Here is a 19856-nt window from a genome sequence, read left to right as displayed (position 1 = left end):
AGGGGGGGTTAGTGCTCGTAGACTAGAGAGCGATGAACATGCTGCGGACTCAAATAACTGGTCCAGTCGCCTTCTGGGCCCGTCGAGTAGATCTGAGCAAGGACCTCTAAGCAACTTCATCTGCTCTCCTGCAAGTTGAAGAAAAGGATCTTGTCCTATATGTTTATAATATTTGACAAAACTACAAAGAAGAATATTTACTTGCCGGTAGGTTCCTGCTGATCAGTGTTTATGTGTTTGAAGGGTTAACACAAGTAAGTATTTTCTGATCCAGATGCAGCAGGTATAAAGGAAGATCTAGCAACTAGATTGGTTAACCATATTTAACTGGCTATAACGGTTACCTCACACTCTTCATCTGTTGATCATTAACGCTACAACTTTTTTCGCCAGAAATATAGCTAGCTACATAATGTAAATTCCACGCTTAAATTTGTTTGAACGCGTCTTTTAAGACCAAGTAAAACACAGAGTAGCTATCGTGTCGTCCAGACAGGAGATCCTGCGCGATGGAGGTCTTGTGTGGGCTCCTCCACTCCTAATGTTGAAGTGCAGGTACACTGGTTAGCCTGTTAGCTACGTGCGACTAGATGATGTTATCTCTATCTCTCTCCTACCCCGCCACATTTTTACAATTTAACGTGTGTGAAGGAAACATTAAACGTGTGTGGTTGGAAAAGCTGAAGCGGTTAATGGTTATTAACGGTAACGTTTATTTTCTAAATCGAGCATCATTTGTACGTTCGTAACATGTTGCTTAAGTTACATAATAGAGCTTAGATCACCTCTGTATATACAGCAAAATAGCCTTGGATAGCTAACCTGGCTTAATGCAATCAGGAAAAGTTATTGCATGAAGACTATTTGTTAGTATTCCCCTAGTTTTTGTTGCATAGTGTTGGCTTGCTATACATGGCTGTATCAAAGCAAACAGCTAGCTAGCTAGGAGCTAATTTTAAAACTGAACGTTTTAGTAATTGGATAGACATCAGCCTTAATTAAGGAAAATCTACAGAAAGGTATCGTAGGTAACAACTATCAGCTTTATTTGTAGGCTATTGGGAAAGCTGGAATGTCAGCTACAAATCATTTATCTTGGACGACATCTGTGTGTGTAACTCTTTCCACATAAGTTACCACCAACTGTTCCCACAGCTGTAGTTGTTTACCTGTGTTTCCCCACTCATATTTTTGGTTTGATATGTAAGCTCTATTACTAGTGGTTTTGTAAGTGGGGGCATTAATTTGATAGTGGAAAGCCTGTGCTAGTTTTGACTTTGTCATGTTTTTCGATTTATTGCTGAAATCTCTCTCATGAAGCAACCACTCAGGTATTTGTATTTACTGCTGAAATATCTTTCATTAACCAGCCTCTTGTTGACATCCAGGGAGCACCAAGTTGAGCAGCTGGACTCTCTATCCAGTGTGTTTAACCAGGCTCTGAAATGTAATATTTTGTGTCTGTGTGTGTTATATAGTCTATAGTTCAGTGAAGACACTGCTCGGAGCATACCTAGGTTTTAACTTTTAGCACTTTTTGATGGGATTCATCTCTGTGGCAACTTACCATCACAACATGCAATCCAATATTTGTTGGAGGTCTTATTTAAATATAGCACCAATATTATCAGTAATCATGATTAAAAACTAATGATGGCCTACTGTGCAAACATGTTTGCTAATATCAGGAGTTGAGACACTGACATCTATCTTAAATCTTACCACAGTAACAGCTTCTGGTAATTGTACTTTTAGCCCACCTTAGTTACCACAATCACAGTTTGAGATATGTTGTTGTGTCAATGCGTTTAATCCTGCAGAACTGTTTAATTGAGTCACTTCTCTCATAAATGTTCGCTCATGTGTGGTCTGTGCTTTGTTGTCCCTTTTTTTCCGATTACATAAACGCATCAGTTTCTCTGAGCTGGCTATGGAAAATGTGAGACATGCACTCATGAGGGGCACATGGTCCTAATATAGGCTAGTATTTGACAGTAGAGAACAGAGACCAGTGATAGACTTTCAGTTTAATCTTCTCACTCTTACATGCTAACGGATTCCTTTCGGACTAAATGACTCGATTATAATTCGTAAAGTTTTTCTTCTTTTGTGTAATTGTCTGAAGTATCTCTGACCTCAGCATTGTGTAATGTTTCCTGTGTATCATGGTTCCTATTTTTTGGGGGTGGGGGAGGGGTCAGAATAATTTTTCCTTCCTTCATTTAGGCTCGTCATGATTAAATACTGTGAGAGAGTAGTGAGTAAAGAAGTCACATGTTCTTTAAATGGAGAGCCTAACATTATTTTAAATATAATAATTATTATTAGAATGTCTTTGACTTTGAGAATCAGTAATGTGATTTCCTTTCTGCCTATGGAAATAAAGTTAAATTAAAAAGTGCTTAGAATTCATTGTAAAGAAATACATGTTTAAGTGGTAAGGAGCAGCATATGTTGTAGTGTAGTACTGGGGACAAGCGTTTTGTTTCTGTAAAGTTAATGTTTGCTTAAACATCCTTTGTCACATGTTGTATCACCTTGAGAATATGGCTATGTAACTACATGTATGCTAAAATTTGTTCTCTTAAGAGAATAAAAAACAGCTGTATTTGTTAGCTTTTTAGCTTTTAGAATTATGAGGTGTGTTGTACTGGTCTCACAGATGTATTAGTGAGAAGATATCTAAAAGTAAGCTTAACTGCATTGACATGACAGTTTGATTTAAGGCCATATGGCGGGGCATTCTAAAGGTTTGTCATCAGAGATGAGTGAAGTGGCAAAAAGAATAATATCAAGATAAATATCAGAGTGTTTTGATTTTTCCAAGGTTTTCTAATGATACAAAATAATTTTTTTTCCACCTTGGGGCCAAGCAGTACAGACAGTAACTGTTCCAATTGCATTTTCACAAGATTACGGATCGGCACAGAATGCTAATAAACACGACGCGGTTTTCTCAGCATGGCTAGCTAACGGTGCTAGTTTGAGTGGGTAGTTTAGAGATGTAGCCGTTCACTGATGGGTGTAAGCTTCTTGCTCCTTCTTGTTGCCAGTGTTCAGGATTTGAATCCTGTGTGCTGTATTTTTTTCCTGCATTAAAGGGTGTAAGACGTACCGCTCATTTCTTCCTTTCTCTGAGGTTTGAATAACTTAAAATGTGATCATTTCAAAGTAAATCTATAATTTACTTTGAAATATCTTTTTCTTTGGGCCCATATTTTGACATGCCTGATTTTATCATGTTCTGAGATGATAATGAGAGAAAAAGGGCAAAATTGTCTAAATGGTGTAACCATAAAAATGCAGCACCAAGAATGTAAGTTGTTGAAAAAATGTGTAATGACGTTCTAAACAACCTTTGGCATACTGGCATAATCTTAAACACATATTTTTAATATCAAATAACAGAGAAGCAGTTCTAAATATTTCCATTAACATGGGGAATCGTGTCTGATTCAGATGTCTGAAGTCAAACGTCTGATATGTCTATTGGTGTAACCACCCTTTTTGTAGCCATTTTTAACATTTTGAGCCAGAAGATCATGTAACAGAATGTGCCATCAAACAGAAGGACCTCTGAAAGTCAAGATTAGTAACTTTCTGTAAAATTTGACAAACATAAATCAGTTTCATGGTCAGGTATGATTAGAATACATGTCAAATGGTATAACCTCAGTAAAATGTTAATAAACATAAATCATCATAAAATGTTCAAGTTAATATGAAAAATAGTTTGAAATATTCAAACCAAGGTCAAGTTTGATTTCAATTTGAAATGTCCTGTAACTGGGTTACACCCTTGCACTATTTCCTTTATGAGACAAATTTGATCAATTTCTACTTTTGTAATCATTGTTATTATAAATAATAATAATTATTGTTGCTATTATTATATAATATATACCATAATGTGTAGTTTGAAATGTAGTCTAAAAGAATTTTAAAATCTCTAAATGAAATCTGTTTTTAATTTCACATTTCTATAGGATAGTGCACATAAACAATAGGTATTTAGGTGGAAACTTGTGTATGCAAACAACAAAAGATGCCTCTTACAAGTAAAGAAAGTGACTCACCCAGGCCTGATAGTTTTCAGGAGCCACGCCGGAATTCCGGCGTACCGACATGTCCGCGAGAAAAAAAATTGAGGGGGGGAAAAATCTGTCAAATCATAATGATAAACCACACGTGCGCGCATGCTATCTGTTTTGAGGCCGAAATATGATCCTTACGAGGTTCCCAAGTTACGATTTTTCGTGGTTACTACACATCTCCCATTTACCGTATAAAGCCTTGTTTGGACCTAAATGGTTCTGCGTCGTAAACGGAACTTGGTGTTTGGTGTGCGTGGCGTCAGGATTAGTTAAACGCAGCTATGGATAAAGGTATATGCCAAAAGGCTAGCTTTAGGATAGGATAACTGCGTATAGTACATTATTTACGTACATACATGTACGTATGTTCCGATTTACACCGAAAATCGATTTACTACGGATCAACTTCGTAACCCGGGGACCGCCTGTATTTCAGACATCGGAAGAGCTTCAGAGCTAGATGCAAGATAACTTCAGTATTTTATCTTTATTCTGATTAAGTTAAATTTTTATCAGAAATATAAGAGTGTTTTTTTTGAGCCGGTAAAGGTGGTCAGACGATCTGGTTCATCCTGGCCGCCTTACGGCGTAAGGTGTAATATATGAACAAAAGCACAAAATGTATGTCCTAATAAACCAACACAAAATATTTATTAAATTTATTAAATTTTATATATAAAAACTATAATCATAATACTTGTAATTCTTTTAAACTTTATTTGCATAATTTCTTTGAGTTGTCTGGTATCCTATAATTTACTAACAGTAATGAATAAATAATTAATTATGCCTGTTTTTAACATATTGTGTCTAATCTAAATCTTTAGGTTACAGAATTTTCTCAGAATATTACACTACATACACCCTCACACACATGCTAGTGTTTCATGAGAAAGTAAAATCAGTGAAAAAAGTTTTTTTTTGAGTTAGGTTTATTGAGAGGTTTGAAGTCAAAATGGAAGAGGAATTAAGGCCCTGGACATTAGACTAACAGTTTTAGTCATCTTCTGTACTTTAGATATCATAGAGAAAGAGACAGGGAAATATCACAAACATCCAGTCACAGTTCTGTCCAGGGAAACACAGGTGCAGATGAGGGAAAGTGGACGCAGTATCAGAGGCAGTACAGAGAGAACAAAAGAAGAAATGTGCTTGCTGAAGGTTTGAACCTTACTCCTCCTGAATTCATCACTGAATTCAACAGCAGATGAGCAGCTTTTGATGGTCCTCCAGATCCCATAGTGTATGTTGCTGAGCATGACAATGTGCAGCCAAGTTTAAAGAGATCACATGCTGTTAGGGCAGTGCAGAAAAGTACCAGCAAACAGTGCTGAAGGAAAGGGAGAAGCTAAGGTTAATAAAAATAAGGAACTTAAGAATGAAGGCAAAAAAGTTGCAAGGGAAAGTTGATTAACTCAAAGCAAAGAAAAGAATGAAAGTGAATGTGAGAAACTTTCTAAGTTTTAGTTTTTCTTCTTTGTTAAATATCATCTTAGATTTGATTGTTTTAATATGATGAATAAGGTGTATTTAATTTCTTACTGTACTGAAATCAGAGATCGATCCGTTTCTTCATTGTTAAGGGTATTGTTTTATATGGTATTAAAACAAACTATTAGATTGTGATCACATTTATTAAAATTATTGAATTTTTATTCAACTTTGTCATTTGTTTGTCATTTGATTGTCGTCAGTTGGTGTAACCAGTGTTTCTCATAAAAATCTAATATTGCACAAAAAGGTTACTATGAATGATTTTAGCACTCTATTACACTGTAAAAATGAAATTTAAAATGATTTTAAACCAACTGACCCAAGATCCGAGAGAAAACATTAATGTCTATGGCTTTTTGACTTGCTCAGTACACCAAAAACCCATATAATCTTAGTTTAGAAATACAATATTTGAAATATAATTTTAAATGATATTTCATAATAAATCATTTATTTTATCAGTACATTTGCATAACGTCTAGAATGCTGAATTATTTAATACTTGTCATGCTTTTGTGGCTACACCGTTCCAACAATTTCATGGTACTGTTATTAGGGTTGCCACCTAGGTCTGACAAAAAACAAGGACACTCTGTCATACGTGAACGTAAATTGTTGAGGAGGGGGGGGGGGGGGGGGGTGAACGTAAGTTGTTGACGGGGGGGGGGGGTTGGCGAACGTAAAATGTTGACGGGGGGAGGGTGTAAAATGGACACAGCGAGAAAAAAAGACGGATTTAAAGTGTGCAGAGACGGTCTAAATAGTCGTTTGAACTAACCTAGTGAAAGGGCAGTCCATGGGCAGTCATGGCCTGGCGGTTAGGGAACTGGTCTTGTGACCGGAGGGTCGTGAGTTCGATTCCCAGACAGGTCATGACTGAGGTGCCCTTGAGCAAGGCACCTAACCCCAACTGCTCCCCGGGCGCCGGGCTAGGGCTGCCCACCGCTCTGGGCATGTGTGATCCACAGCCCCCTAGTAATCACTAGTGTGTGTGTGTGTTCTGACTGCACAGATGGGTTAAAAGCGGAGGACAAATTTCGATTGGGGTGTAAAAATCACAATTGACAAAATATGGCACACACACACACATTGAAAACCGGGAATTTATTTATTTTTTTGCACATTCAAAGACTCACATCGAGAGAATGGATTCCAGGCATAACATGGACCGTTTTAATTACAATTAAAGTTAAGGTTTAACACATTTATAGGGTGGTTGGAAGTGCAGACTGAGAGATCTTTACCCTTTTTTTTTCAAGAGATGGGAAATTGAGGCTTGAGTTCGATTTTAGGAAGGCAACACTGAACATGTCTGTTAATAGAGGGGCTAGCTTGTACCCTCTGGTTCAGGACATTTTCCACTTTGTAGTGACAACAACTAGGTTGAGTTGCGCAACAGTGATGGACTTCCCTAGTCCCTTTTCAACAGGCTGGTCAAGAGGAGCTTATCCTGATCAGATTAGTTAAGAGATGCATATACTTTCCAAAGGTTCAGTAGTTTTATCTGGATTGGTTTTTATCTTGGGAATTTGATGAGGTCAGTAGCTTGTTGTCCTTGTCACCATGTTCATAAATCTTGGATCTTGTTTGGAGCAAAAGCTCAGTAGTATACTGTATCATAAGAACACCAGTGTCTGCTTGTAAGTAGAGATGTTTATCTATTCCTGAGGACTGAGAGGTAGTAGGCCTATATGTGATATCAAATTGAGATATGCATTGCGGCATATGCATTATGCATCTGTTTTTCTCATATCTGATATAGGATATCCATATATGCCTGAGTGGCCTATATGGACACATCGGATGTCTTAACATTAAAAAATCTTTGTTCTGGTTAACAAAGTCAGCGAAATCCTCACTTGAAAATAGGTTTGTATTAAGATGCCATAGAGAGGCTTGATGGGTGAGGTAATGGTCCCCTAATTTTTAGAGTTCACATGTTGATTACTTGCAAATAAATGTACCTTTGTGCACTAGAGAAGATTCTTTGGGCAGCCTACTAACCTCCGTTCCTGTTTATTGCCCCCTTCTAAACATAAGGAGGATGTTCAACGAAATTGGAGTTTGATTAGTTGCATCATATTTACATGCAGAGACACAGACAGAGGTAGCCTGTTGTGACCCAAAAAAAAAAATCAATACTGGTAAAAGTGCAACGAAATTGAGAATAAATGGAGCATTAAAGTGCCAGGCATTAGAAACAGCAAACTCTTTCATAAAGAACTAGAGTGCCTTGCCAGACTTGGAAAGTGTACGTGCATTGGAGGAAGAATGATCTAAATGAGGATTAAGCCAGCAGTTAATGCCTCCCACTAATATTAATTAGTGTGAAGATGTATCGTTGATAAGAAAATATGTTTAAAAAAGCCATCGTCCCAATTAGAAGTGTAAACATTAGCCAAAACCACTCTAGAATTACTAATGTGGCTAGATTAATTTTCATTATCTCAACATTAGGATGAGAAACAACATTTCAGTGTACAAAGGGAGCAGATTTTGGCAGATTTTGTTTGATAGGGTTGTTATGCCCCTTACAGTTGAAACTCGTGAATAATGTCTTCCTTCATCAGAGTTTTCTCTTAAATTAGATTGGATTAGGAAGTTGGGAATTAGGAGTGTTGTATAAGAACATGTGTGATGGCCTGCAGCAGCGCTCGACATGGATACCTGACTGATGTGTGACGGATACATGGATATACACCTCGCCCATCCACCCCACCCATCCACAGAGACTCTGGCAGACACATCCCTCCCACAATGCATGATGCATTGAATTACTTTTTTTTTTGTTTCCAAGAACATGTAATTTCAGAACATGTGTACATGAAAGGGAACAAAATGAAGAACTCTGGTCCCGGTTTGGGTAGCAGCAGCTATTAAGTTAAGAGAAAATGATGCAATAAACACCATTAAAAATAAAAAGGTTGTAACGTGTGAGGTGTGGCAGGATGCTGAGATGAGTAATCTTCAAATACACAGCATTTACCAGAAAACAGCCCAACAATGCAGACATGACGTATACTCACAAAGACGACAATATATACACAATATATATATAATATATATATATATATATATATATATATGCACAATATATACTAACCACACAATAAGCACCGCATGTAACACATTAGACCAGTGTTTCTCAACCTTTTTTCAGATGTGGCACCCTTTAAATGCATGCAAAATTTTAAGGCACCCCAGTGTACAATGCGGGGGAAGGGGGGGGGGGGCACGTAAAATGGACGCAAATTTAGTGTTATATCGCGATCTATCGATCGCCGGTGGTTGGCGCCAGAGGTGGTTGGCGAACTAGTAACTCATTGAATCATAGATGTGATTTTTTTTCGGCGTGAGATATCGGAAGTGTGGCGTGAGAGCGTGTGAAAACGGTCAAATGCGTGTGTCTCACGCTCAATGCGTGAAAGTTGACAACCCTGAAAACATACTCTCTGCAACCATCTCCCGGCCAGCAAAAAAAGTTATTATTAAGACAGAGAGCACATAAATGTGACTTACAGTCAGTGGGAAACCTGCGTAATCACGTGCTGACCTTGGTAAGGGTCATATGCAGGTCATATGCACACTTTGAGCGTGAGACTCACGCATTTTAGTGATTTCACACGCTCTCACGCCACACATGGAATTTCTCACACTTGAATATTATTAAGTTTTTTTTATTTTTTATATGTTTAGAATTCATTTGGATGTGTGTGATCACTCTGTTCTACCAGGTAAAATGATTTAATTCCAGTCTGTGGGGAGAAAGTAGGAAATCTTGTATAATTGTTCTTTAATTGTTGAGAGATGCAGTTAGCATGTTGCTTATTGAGCTCTTTGCGATAACTTGAATATTAAGGTCTGTGTGATACTTGAATGTGCTCCTGGAGATTTATGTACTACTTGCTAAAATGATCTTGGTGTCTTGCTAAAGGAAGTTAAACTAATCAGACTTCAAAAAACATCCAGAATTAGGGAGCTGAGCAAAGAAAGGTTTGGTGTTCAGTTCACAGGGATTTGGGCGAGGCACGGAATCTTTGTTGCCCCGGTGGCCTATTTTTTTCCTTTGCATCTTTTCAAATGTGACCTGTATTAGCCTTCATTCCTTTGCTTGAATATGTAACTGCAATCAAGCTAAAATGATGCTCATGCTCATAACCTTTGTGAAGGACTCTGCTTGATGTAACTGTTTTTAAAGCAGACCTGGATGGTGTAAATGTATTGGGAGAAAGGCCTTGGAAAGCAGCCTTTGTTTATCTGTACGTGTTAGTCCTGATGAAACAAAGTGCTTTGGGTGATGGGGTCAATACTTTAGGACACACAGGCTTGGTATGTTTGTCACTTGAACTTGGGTTTAGCTGGGCTATGTAATTGGATTCAGGCTTATGGAATGTGTGTGTTAAGGAATTCTTAGAGAACAGAGAGTGATTCAGTCTGTGAATAGGACTGTTGTGGCCTGCCCTCTGCCTGACGGTGACTGTGACGGGGTCATCAATCTCTTCTTGACCTGGTACAACTTCCGGTTGTTTCTTGCCCAGTATCCCATTCCTTAAATAAACAGCTTTTGAAGCATATGAATTATAGAGGCTTAAAAAATGGGTGAATTTACACTGTGTGGAAAAAATACCAGGCTGTATTGCAATTATATTACTATTTGCAAAAGACAATGCTGAACTCTGTCACATGGTTCTGTACTGGCATTTATGTTTGTTGGGAATTTTGTATCATTTAAGCTCACAGCACATAAGTAAAATGTGTTCAGTTTGTTAGCATGGTCGTTTCCCTGTGGTGCTCTTCTGTGATGTTAGTACAGCACCAAGAATTAAGAAACATTAGCATGCACTGTGCAATCCTATAATACGGCAGAGGCTTTAAGGGGCTTGGTTTAAAGCTGTTTTAGACATAAAGGATTCCACCTAATTCTAGCTAGTCAGTGCAAATATCACCTGGTCTTTCCTTTAAGAAGGTACCTTCCACAAGAATTGTAGGCTTGCTTCTTGCTTGTGTTTATGCTTAGCTAGTTTGTCTTGAATGTAGCTTTTAAATAGAGCCAGCATCGTGAGCTTGTTGGTCAGTGGGGAATTAGCTCCTCTTCAAGTGGAAGAAAGGCAAAGAAATAGGCCAATTAATCATGTGGCCCAGAGACAGTTCTATAAACACTTTTTAATCCCTTCTCTCTTAACTCTCTGATGGTCTTGCTAGCCTAATTGCATCAAGTTGCCCACTAGCCAGTGCAGGGCTGAAAGGGAATAGGCTGGTAGGCGTTTACTGCTCGCTGAGTAGTAGTAGTAGTAGTTCAGGAGGTAAACGGCTGTTGATGGTCCCTCAACCTCCTCGTCATGGTATGGTGTAATCATGCCATTAGTGTTCTGAAAATAGTCAACTTTTACAAAGTCCTCGACTGCTTAATGACAGCGCTTCTAATAATAAAAATTGATTAGCCTAAAACATGTTTATTTGTCTCAGTTGTGTTTTTTTGAATGGAAGTGAATTTCCTGGAATATAGGCTAGACTGCGTGTACCTCTGTTTGTCCTTTCTCTGGTATTCAAATAAAGCACCTCTGTGTAATGATTAAATTGTCAAAGCTGCCTTGAAATTGAATGTGTTGCCTCATTGAGTGCCAAGCGTGAGCCCTCGGGCATGTTCAGCACTCTGCTATGAGGTCACCATTTCAGGTGCATGATTTCCTCCATTTCTTCCTCCTAGGTTCACAAGATGCTCCCTAGTACCTGCTCTCTTATTTCCCACTGCTAATGAAAGGTGTAATGTTCTTCTAAATCCTTATGAACTCAGTGGTTGTGTAAGAATGGCTGCCATTCTGTGCCGTGTCCTGGATTACCCAGTTTAGCTCTGTTCCATGTTTCATCAAAAAAATAAATAAATCCATGAATCAGGACATTTTATACCGCTGACGCTTGTATTTTTGGCTCTTCACTAACAGGGCAGTGAATGTAGTTTGTGTGAAATCTAATCTAGGAGAGCGATGGAGAGAGATGGAGGGATGTCTTTTGTGGTCCCTGGTTTCACCCCTTTGTTTGCCAAGCAAAATTAAGGTGGTTCTGTAATTGAATGGCACTCTGGTGAAGACGGGCGTCCTCTATGGAATTGGGCAATGGCAGTATGAGAATGGAACCTGACACACTCACCGTGGCTCTGTTGCTTCTGCTGGTTCCTTTGTTTATAGACACTCACACCCCTTTAAAGGCAGATACAGTGAAACAGGGCCCTAGGGCTCAGACATGGAGGCAGGTACAGTGAAACGGGGCCCTAGGGCTCAGACATGGAGGCAGGTACAGTGAAACAGGGCCCTAGGGCTCAGACATGGAGGCAGGTACAGTGAAACGGGGCCCTAGGGCTCAGACATGGAGGCAGGTACAGTGAAACGGGGCCCTAGGGCTCAGACATGGAGGCAGGTACAGTGAAACGGGGGCCCTAGGGCTCAGACATGGAGGCAGGTACAGTGAAACGGGGCCTTAGGGCTCAGACATGGAGGCAGGTACAGTGAAACAGGGCCCTAGAGTTCAGACATGGAGGCAGGTACAGTGAAACAGGGCCCTAGGGTTCAGACATGGAGGCAGGTACAGTGAAACGGGGCCCTAGGGCTCAGACATGGAGGCAGGTACAGTGAAACGGGGCCCTAGGGCTCAGACATGGAGGCAGGTACAGTGAAACGGGGCCCCTAGGGCTCAGACATGGAGGCAGGTACAGTGCAACGGGGGCCCTAGGGCTCAGACATGGAGGCAGGTACAGTGAAACGGGGCCCTAGGGCTCAGACATGGAGGCAGGTACAGTGAAACGGGGCCCTAGGGCTCAGACATGGAGGCAGGTACAGTGAAACGGGGCCCTAGGGTTCAGACATGGAGGCAGGTACAGTGAAACAGGGCCCTAGGGTTCAGACATAGTGTGCAACTCGCAAAGAGTGTGGTTAAAGTTTCAGGTATGGGTGCTCATGTATAGAACAGCCAGTGGTCTCTTACTGTAAACACATCCACGCAGAAGTGGTTCTGGGACATATCCATAGTAAAATCGTCATGGAACCACTGAAGTGAGTAAATGTTAAGTTGCTTATTTTGTGTTTGGTTACTTATGTTTTCTCTTATTTCTTTTGTGTTGCTAGGCAACTAGTTAACGGAGCCTAACACCCTAACGTGCAGCATTTTTACAGAGCGCGTCAATGTTCACTGCGTGCAGGAGTGGGAGGGAAGGATGTCTGTTTGGGCGGAGTCAATCTGAGGGTGGGAGGGCTCTGAAAGAGACCGAAAACTTCAGGAGTGAGTTTTGGGGAGAGGGGGTGGGCACACAGATGAAGGAAGCTGTAGTCATGCTAAGAGCTGCTTATGAACAGCACTGAGGTACGTTAAAACAAACGCACATTTGTCATAGGTGTTGTAGGTTTTGTAGATGACTGTTAGCTAACCGTGTGAACCTGAAAACCTATGTAAGCAAATCTAGTTGTATATCTAGTGTATATGTAGTTATGTGCTTTTGCTGGTGTGTACAATATACCCATGACTAGTGATCCACATCTAACCACTTACTGCTAAGTTTAGCCCATCCCATGTTTGTCCTGTTTACTGAGGCTCCAGATTGGGTTAAGCTTCACTTCTTTTGTCTTTTAAGTGGTTTGGAGTGTGGCTGAATATGGCATCAATGGTAACTGTCAGGTAACAGTTTTGACTATTTTGACTTATTTACATTTCAGCCGAGTTCACCTTCATGAACCAGAAGTTTTTTTTTAATTTTGGAAAAGAAAATAGGCAGTATGCATTCTTAATCTGAAGGTTAGTTAGGCCTTGAAGTCTTTCCCTTAACAGGAAAGGCTTACAGAGATGGGGTTAGCTTTGACACTTTTAGGGTCATGCAGGAAGTCACGGTTACAAAAGCGTATCTTAGCAACACCGCAGCATTTCTCATTGTTTAAAACCTAACTGAAAACGTATCTGTGTATCTGTCTCAAGACGTTAACACGTCTTGTAGATTTCACAGCCAGTAATGATTCTGTGGTGCCGTAAGGTCCCTTCTGTAATCCAAAGCAGATGTGTGGTGGGAAGATATCCCATCCCCCTGCTCCAAGAACTCACTTGTAAACATACATGCCACACCCCGACAATCACACTCACGAGTTCTTTGAATTCTTGAGTGGAAACAGTATATGCGCTGTAGCTGGTGAGCAATCTTCTCCTGAGCTTCAGAAGCAGGACTGGTTTTTAAGAAATGAATGTACAACTTGTGGTTTTCTTTTCATTTTCCTCTTTTAAATGAGCTTTTTAAAAATGGACCTGATTTAATGTTAGACATTTCTCATGTTGTCTAAACTGTAGTCACTACAGTACAGTCATACTTCTGGACGGGCCAGTGACTTGATGGTTAACCTATTGATTTTGTTATAAGGATTAGGTGTTACGTCAGACGTCTTCTAGCTATTTCCTTTTAACACACTTTTAAAGTCTATAAAATCCTTAATTGTTTGATTTCACTTCAAGTTTTTTGTGTTGTTGCACTTCTGTGTTTGCTATGGGCATCTGTTCAGAGAAAATTTTGTGATAAATTTCATGTATGTTATAACGTCTCATTACAGTTTCGCTGACTGGTGTATATGATTTCAGTTGAATGGTAACAGGCTTGTAAAGAAACTGTTTAATCATTGTTTTTCAAAGGCAGCGAAATTATGTATAACCTGCATGTTTCAGTAATTCATACTCTAAAGATCATATATATAAAAGGCTGTTTTGGCCACCTCAACCTAAAATATGAATGCACATCCAGCTGACACTTACAACAGAATATTAATGCTTCATAATAACACGTACATCACATATTACATGACAGAAACAGAACTCATCTACAGCAGATTTACGTTTTCACATATCGCTGCATCCGACGCTTTATCATTTGTCTCAACCAGTGTTTGTTGTCTTCAGGCCGGACAGTGAAACAGGAAATGAAACCTGCTTCAATTAACCATTGTGAAGCTTGGAGCTAATTTACCATTCTTACCACTTTGGGCCGCCGTCGTACCTCATGGTGGTCGTGAATGGAGGAAAGCCGTGTGTCCAGTAGCAGGCGAGCATCATTGTGACCCCCTCGCCCCGGTCTCCTTACGAACCTGCTCGTTACCCCCGCGAGCTGAGGGACGGTCATGAAGAGAGTGGCCCAGTGGTCCGAGGAAGAGGTTGCCATCTGGCTGAGCGAGGAGGACCTGCAGGAGTACGCCGAAGCTCTGTGCCACGTGGACGGACGTGCTTTGCTGCAGCTATCCTGGACGGACCTCCAGAAGCCCCCGCTGTCCCGCCTCGCGCCGGACGGTGGGAAGCAGCTCCTCGACAGGATCAAGGCCCTCAGCATTGAGCACCACATCGACGCGCACAAGAACGGCCATGCCAACGGCCACGCCGTTCTGGCACATGACGGAGACGCAGGTGTTCGCGGTGAGGCCAAACGAAATGGCTTCGCCAATGGCTACCACAAGGAGCTGGTGCGAATCCCCATACCTGAGCCGAGCAGCCCACTCTTCCCCGCTGAGTGGGGGAAGACTGCCGTGGCCTTCCTGTACGCCATCTCCTGTTTCATCTTCACCACCATCATGATCTCCATCGTCCATGAGCGTGTACCTCCTAAGGAGGTGACCCCTCCATTACCTGACAAATTCTTTGACATTTTCAACCGAGTGGAGTGGGCCTTCTCCATATGTGAGATTAATGGTATGGTCCTGGTGATCTTGTGGATCATACAGTGGACTCTCTTAAAACATAAGTGAGTGGACAGCTTTTGTGTACTCTTTTGAATTCTCAATCATTTAGTAGCTGTTGGTACTAGATTGCATTCTTTGTGATGCGGTTACATGAAACTTTTCTTTTGACAGGTCCATTATTGGCCGGCGGTTCCTGTTTATTGTAGGGACACTGTACCTGTACCGATGCATCACCATGTACGTCACTACTCTGCCTGTTCCAGGACTACACTTTAAGTGCTCACCTAAGGTAGGAACTCGCGTGTATGGTTTGAAGAAAAACACAAACACAAGAGCATGTGCTAAAAACCAGCACTTCTGACACTTGTAATAGGACCATCAATAGCTTGTGTTCTGAGTTTATTGCTGTTGTGTCAGCGATACTGATGTTCAAACTCTGGCAATGTAATAAGGGTTTCAAATATACATTTACTAATGAATGCTGATTTTCCTTTGGGTGATATAAATTCTTAAAAGCCTAAGATTAATCTCATAAGTTTTAGTACAGATTTGAGCCTCGTTCAGCCTTTATTATGACCACGGCACAAAAATTTTAATAAGATTTTATCTTAACTATATGATGAAAAAAAAAAACAAAAAATGAAGCAAAAGTCCAAAAGAGGCCCCATGCGTTTGGAATGCATTCAAGTTGACCTTTTTGTGCAAACTAGCACTAGTATGTGCTCTTTTGTGCAAACTAGCACTAGTATGTGCTCTTTTGTGCAAACTAGCACTAGTATGTGCTTTTCGGTTGCTCCACTTCCACATTTTGAAATCCCTTTACAGGCTTTGGGATTTCGAATTCCAACAGCCACTACTGAATATTTCTGATATTATTTCTACAGATAATGTGTGGTGCCTAATGCCATTACAGATCTGTATTTATATGTATAGCACACCATTAGATTAGTACAGAGTGGAGAAAGAATAAGAATGAGTAAAAAATACAGAAGTGGTCTGATTGTTTGGAGTGTGAACGCGTTTCCATGGTGCAGTCCCATGGCTAGCACTTTCACTCTTCCGTGTGTGTGTGTGTGCGCGTGTGTGTGTGTGTGTGTGAGAGAGAGAGTGAGTCACTGGGGCGGGGTGCGCGAGCACACCACACACGCACTACTCAGGGCAGGAAATCCTCTCCGCCAGGCCCACGGGGATCCATTCATCACGAGCCACGCCTGGCCAGATGCCCTTTTCACATGTCAGATCTGCCTTCCTGTCCAGTATAGCTGAGAGAGAGAGAGAGAGAGAGAGAGAGAGAGAAATAGAAATAGAAATAGAGAGTGCATGGTGTGTGTGTGTGTGTGTGTGTGTGTGTGTGTGTGTGTGTGTGTGTGTGTGTGTGTGTGTGTGTGTGTGTGTGTGATTACAAGGCATGCAATTGTTTTCATCTATTATTATAAAAAAAGAAAACAGTTGAAGGACAGACCCATTAACACGGTGCAGAAATATATGTGAATGAGTGTAGAGGCCGTGTGGAGACTGGCCTGAGCAGACAGCCAACCCCCATGTCCCCCCATGTCCACTCCGTATTGCAGCTCTATGGCGACTGGGAGTCCCAGATGCGGCGGGTGATGAAGATGATTGCTGGAGGTGGGTTGACCATCACGGGCTCTCACAACATGTGCGGAGACTACCTGTACAGCGGCCACACAGTCATGCTGACCCTCACCTATCTCTTTATGAAAGAGTGTAAGTGATCATTACTCGTCTGCCATGTGTTGTAACTCGGGCTAAGCAACATTGCCACCTTGTGGGACACATTAAATATACAGCCTGAGCATTTTGAAAAGCTGGAAGCAGCTCTGGGATTGCTTGTTTGCTTTGCCCTTAATATAACACAAATGTAGAAAACACAGTACAATATGACATGCGTAGAAAAACAACAATGTCAATAAAATAATGTGCTTGTGTACACCTTGTCCTTTAAACCGAAAGGTCAGACATTTTGTTCCAGTGTCTTTGTGTGTGTCCTGCAGATTCCCCCAGACGGTTTTGGTGGTACCACTGGGGCTGTGGTGTGCTTTGTGCCGTGGGCGTGTTCTGCATCCTGCTCGCCCATGACCACTACACCATCGATGTCATCGTCGCCTACTTCGTCACCACTCGCCTCTTCTGGTGGTACCACACGATGGCCAACCAGCCAGTAAGTAACCTTGTGACAGCAAGTAACCTCGCGAGGTTCACAGTTGGTCCACAAGTGCCCGGTGGATTCTGATGTTAATGGATCTGTGTGTCTTTGTCTCCTCACCGTGCAGGATCTCAAGAATGCGTCCTCGAGCAACCTCCTGGCCCGTGCTTGGTGGTTCAGGTTCTTCCAGTACCTGGAGCATAACGTTCAGGGGGTCGTACCCCGGAGCTACCAGAGCCCTTTGACTTGGCGGTCCATGTCATGGAGCCACGTGAGGTACAGCAGGTTCGAGTTGGACTGACCACTGGGTTGCTCCGAGTCCAGTCCGGGGAGCAGGACCCTCGAAAGACTCGCCCCAAGTGCCACGATTCAGCCACCCGACAACCTCAGAATGAACTCCATCCGGCCCATTCCGCGCTCAGCTATGTCACACGGTGCCACCTGACTGGCAATGAACCGAACCCGTCCAAAGTGTTTCATTCCTCTTTATTTCAGATTTGATGTGTTGTGGGATTGTAGCTATAGTGTGTAGTAAATGCTGAGATCCAGACGAAACGTCTGGAGTTTGTTTGCGGAATGCCAAAAAACCGCCAATCACTTGGTGAGCAATGTCTCTCCACAGTGCTGCCCTCTGTGTTTTTGCTAGGATTTACCTAGATCCATTAATTGAGTCTGCAGACTGAAGTAGATGGGCTTGTTGTGGTCAGTGTAGGATTTCTGTGTGCGTACAGATAACTGAGCCACTGGTCAGGAATTGTGACTGACCGGACAAAGAAGAATCTAACCACTTGCACCGTTCAGTGGATGAAGTGTTTCCATGCTGTTCAGCATGACCAGAGTACCCTGTGGGTCCCTTGAAATGAAATTTTGCAGAGCGTTTTTCTGCAGAGGACTGCAGCGGGTGCGAGACAGGGCTGATGTGATTTTGTAGCTATACTCTTGCAGATTTGCAAAAGCAGTTTCTATGACAAAAATTATTTTTAAAACTGATTTGTTTTATTTTTTTGTTACAGAGAGCAAAAAGAGACAAAATACTGTTTTGGTGATCTAAAGTTCCTCAGTGCCTTTCTCGCCGTGATTGTACAGCCATGCAGTGGTCTGTGGTCATGTGATTCTGTTCCCTCCATTTTGATTTTTACATTGTGTTTCAGTGTCTGTGGTACATTGGTGTGTCCATGTGCGTCTTTGCGGTAGAACAGGATGGATTGTATATGATTTGGCACAACCAAGACTTTCATCCTAATATTAGATTCTTTGGTACCTCCTCCTCCTTGTATATAATTTCAGGTATAACGTATGTGCCAAACTATTTTCTTGAAAAGAAACCTGATTAAGTATTGCTCACCGGAAGGATGATAAGTACAAAGACGTATTAAACTTGTATATTAATCCTATTACCTATTAATTATATTGTGATCTCTGTCCTTAGCTGAACACAGATCTTGGGTTATTGAAGGGGAGTTGTGCCTCATTTCTTAGATTCTACACTAGGGCTACATGACAGCAGCCCTGGATAAATCTACTGCCATGAAGAGTTCAGCACACCTGGCTCCAGTGTGCTACTGGAGGCTTTGATTAACAGGATCTGTGTTAGGGTTGAAGCTGAACTCTACAGGGCACTAGACATACAGGAGCAAGTGTGGGCAGTCCTGAACAACACCAACTGAAGTTTTAAATGTATGAACATAACAGGCAGTTATGTGGAATATTTGATATACTGTCTTTGTACTTGCCATCTTTTTTTAAACCAACAACAGTTATGTCCCTATATTTGTCCTAGTTAATACCTAAACTTCTGTAAAAGGAGCTATAAAAGGAAGAGTTACCAAAATTGTCCTTTTCAGGCCAGGCAGACCAGAAAGCTAGCTCAAGCATCCTTAGCCATTTCATGTTGTGTGTTTAATTTATTTATTACATTGTTTCTTTGGAAGGGAATATGGGATCAAGTGTGATGTTGTATTGTCTGACAAACAGCCCATTCTGTTGGTTCAGCCTTAACTCTAAACCTGGGCATGAGTTTTCAGCATCTGTGTGTGGTTGTGGTTGTGGTTGACCATCACTCCTGTTCAACCATGTCACCCAGACCTGTGTGGTCAAAAAGCAGAATATGACTGTCTCTCCCTGGGCCCTTTCTGTAAAACATCCAATGAAAAAGCTGCTAACACTTTAATAATTTGCCAATAAATAAGCCATTAGCACAGAACTGTTTGAAATGATTTTTTAATTCAGTTTCTTCTTTTCCTTCCCCAGACAGATTGTCCTGTGCGTTATGAGTTATGCTGTATTTCTGGAGTAGGGGTATAAAAATGTAATACAAGATAAATTGGGTGTGAAATGCAGGGTTTTACTTCACTTGGGAAAAATAAGTGGAGGATGTACACAGTATAATAATTTTGCTGTTCTGTGATGTTT

At 41.2% G+C, this 19856-nt stretch overlaps 1 protein-coding gene across 3 annotated transcripts; it reads left to right on the top strand.

Annotated features, from left to right (window-relative positions):
* The first annotated feature begins 67 nt into the window (after positions 1-67).
* On the top strand, positions 68-19647 carry sgms1b (sphingomyelin synthase 1b). 3 transcript variants are annotated; one of them, XM_077000654.1, is made up of 7 exons: positions 12890-12941; positions 13210-13253; positions 14511-15342; positions 15452-15569; positions 16852-17005; positions 17293-17459; positions 17572-19647. In XM_077000654.1, the coding sequence occupies exons 3-7, from the start codon at positions 14729-14731 to the stop codon at positions 17743-17745; spliced, it is 1227 nt and encodes a 408-aa protein (XP_076856769.1). In that variant the 5' UTR covers positions 12890-12941; positions 13210-13253; positions 14511-14728; the 3' UTR covers positions 17746-19647. The 3 variants fall into 3 exon arrangements, with proteins under 3 accessions (XP_076856768.1, XP_076856767.1, XP_076856769.1); XM_077000653.1 differs by lacking the exons at positions 12890-12941; positions 13210-13253 and adding an exon at positions 68-207; XM_077000652.1 differs by lacking the exon at positions 13210-13253 and having other exon boundaries at positions 9296-12941.
* Positions 19648-19856: the final 209 nt, after the last annotated feature.

Source organism: Brachyhypopomus gauderio, chromosome 3 (genome assembly GCF_052324685.1).
Source record: "Brachyhypopomus gauderio isolate BG-103 chromosome 3, BGAUD_0.2, whole genome shotgun sequence".
In the NCBI taxonomy this organism is placed as follows: Eukaryota; Metazoa; Chordata; class Actinopteri; order Gymnotiformes; family Hypopomidae; genus Brachyhypopomus; species Brachyhypopomus gauderio.
The sequence above is the reverse complement of the archived record's forward strand: the minus strand, read 5'-3'. Positions and strand labels throughout refer to the sequence as shown.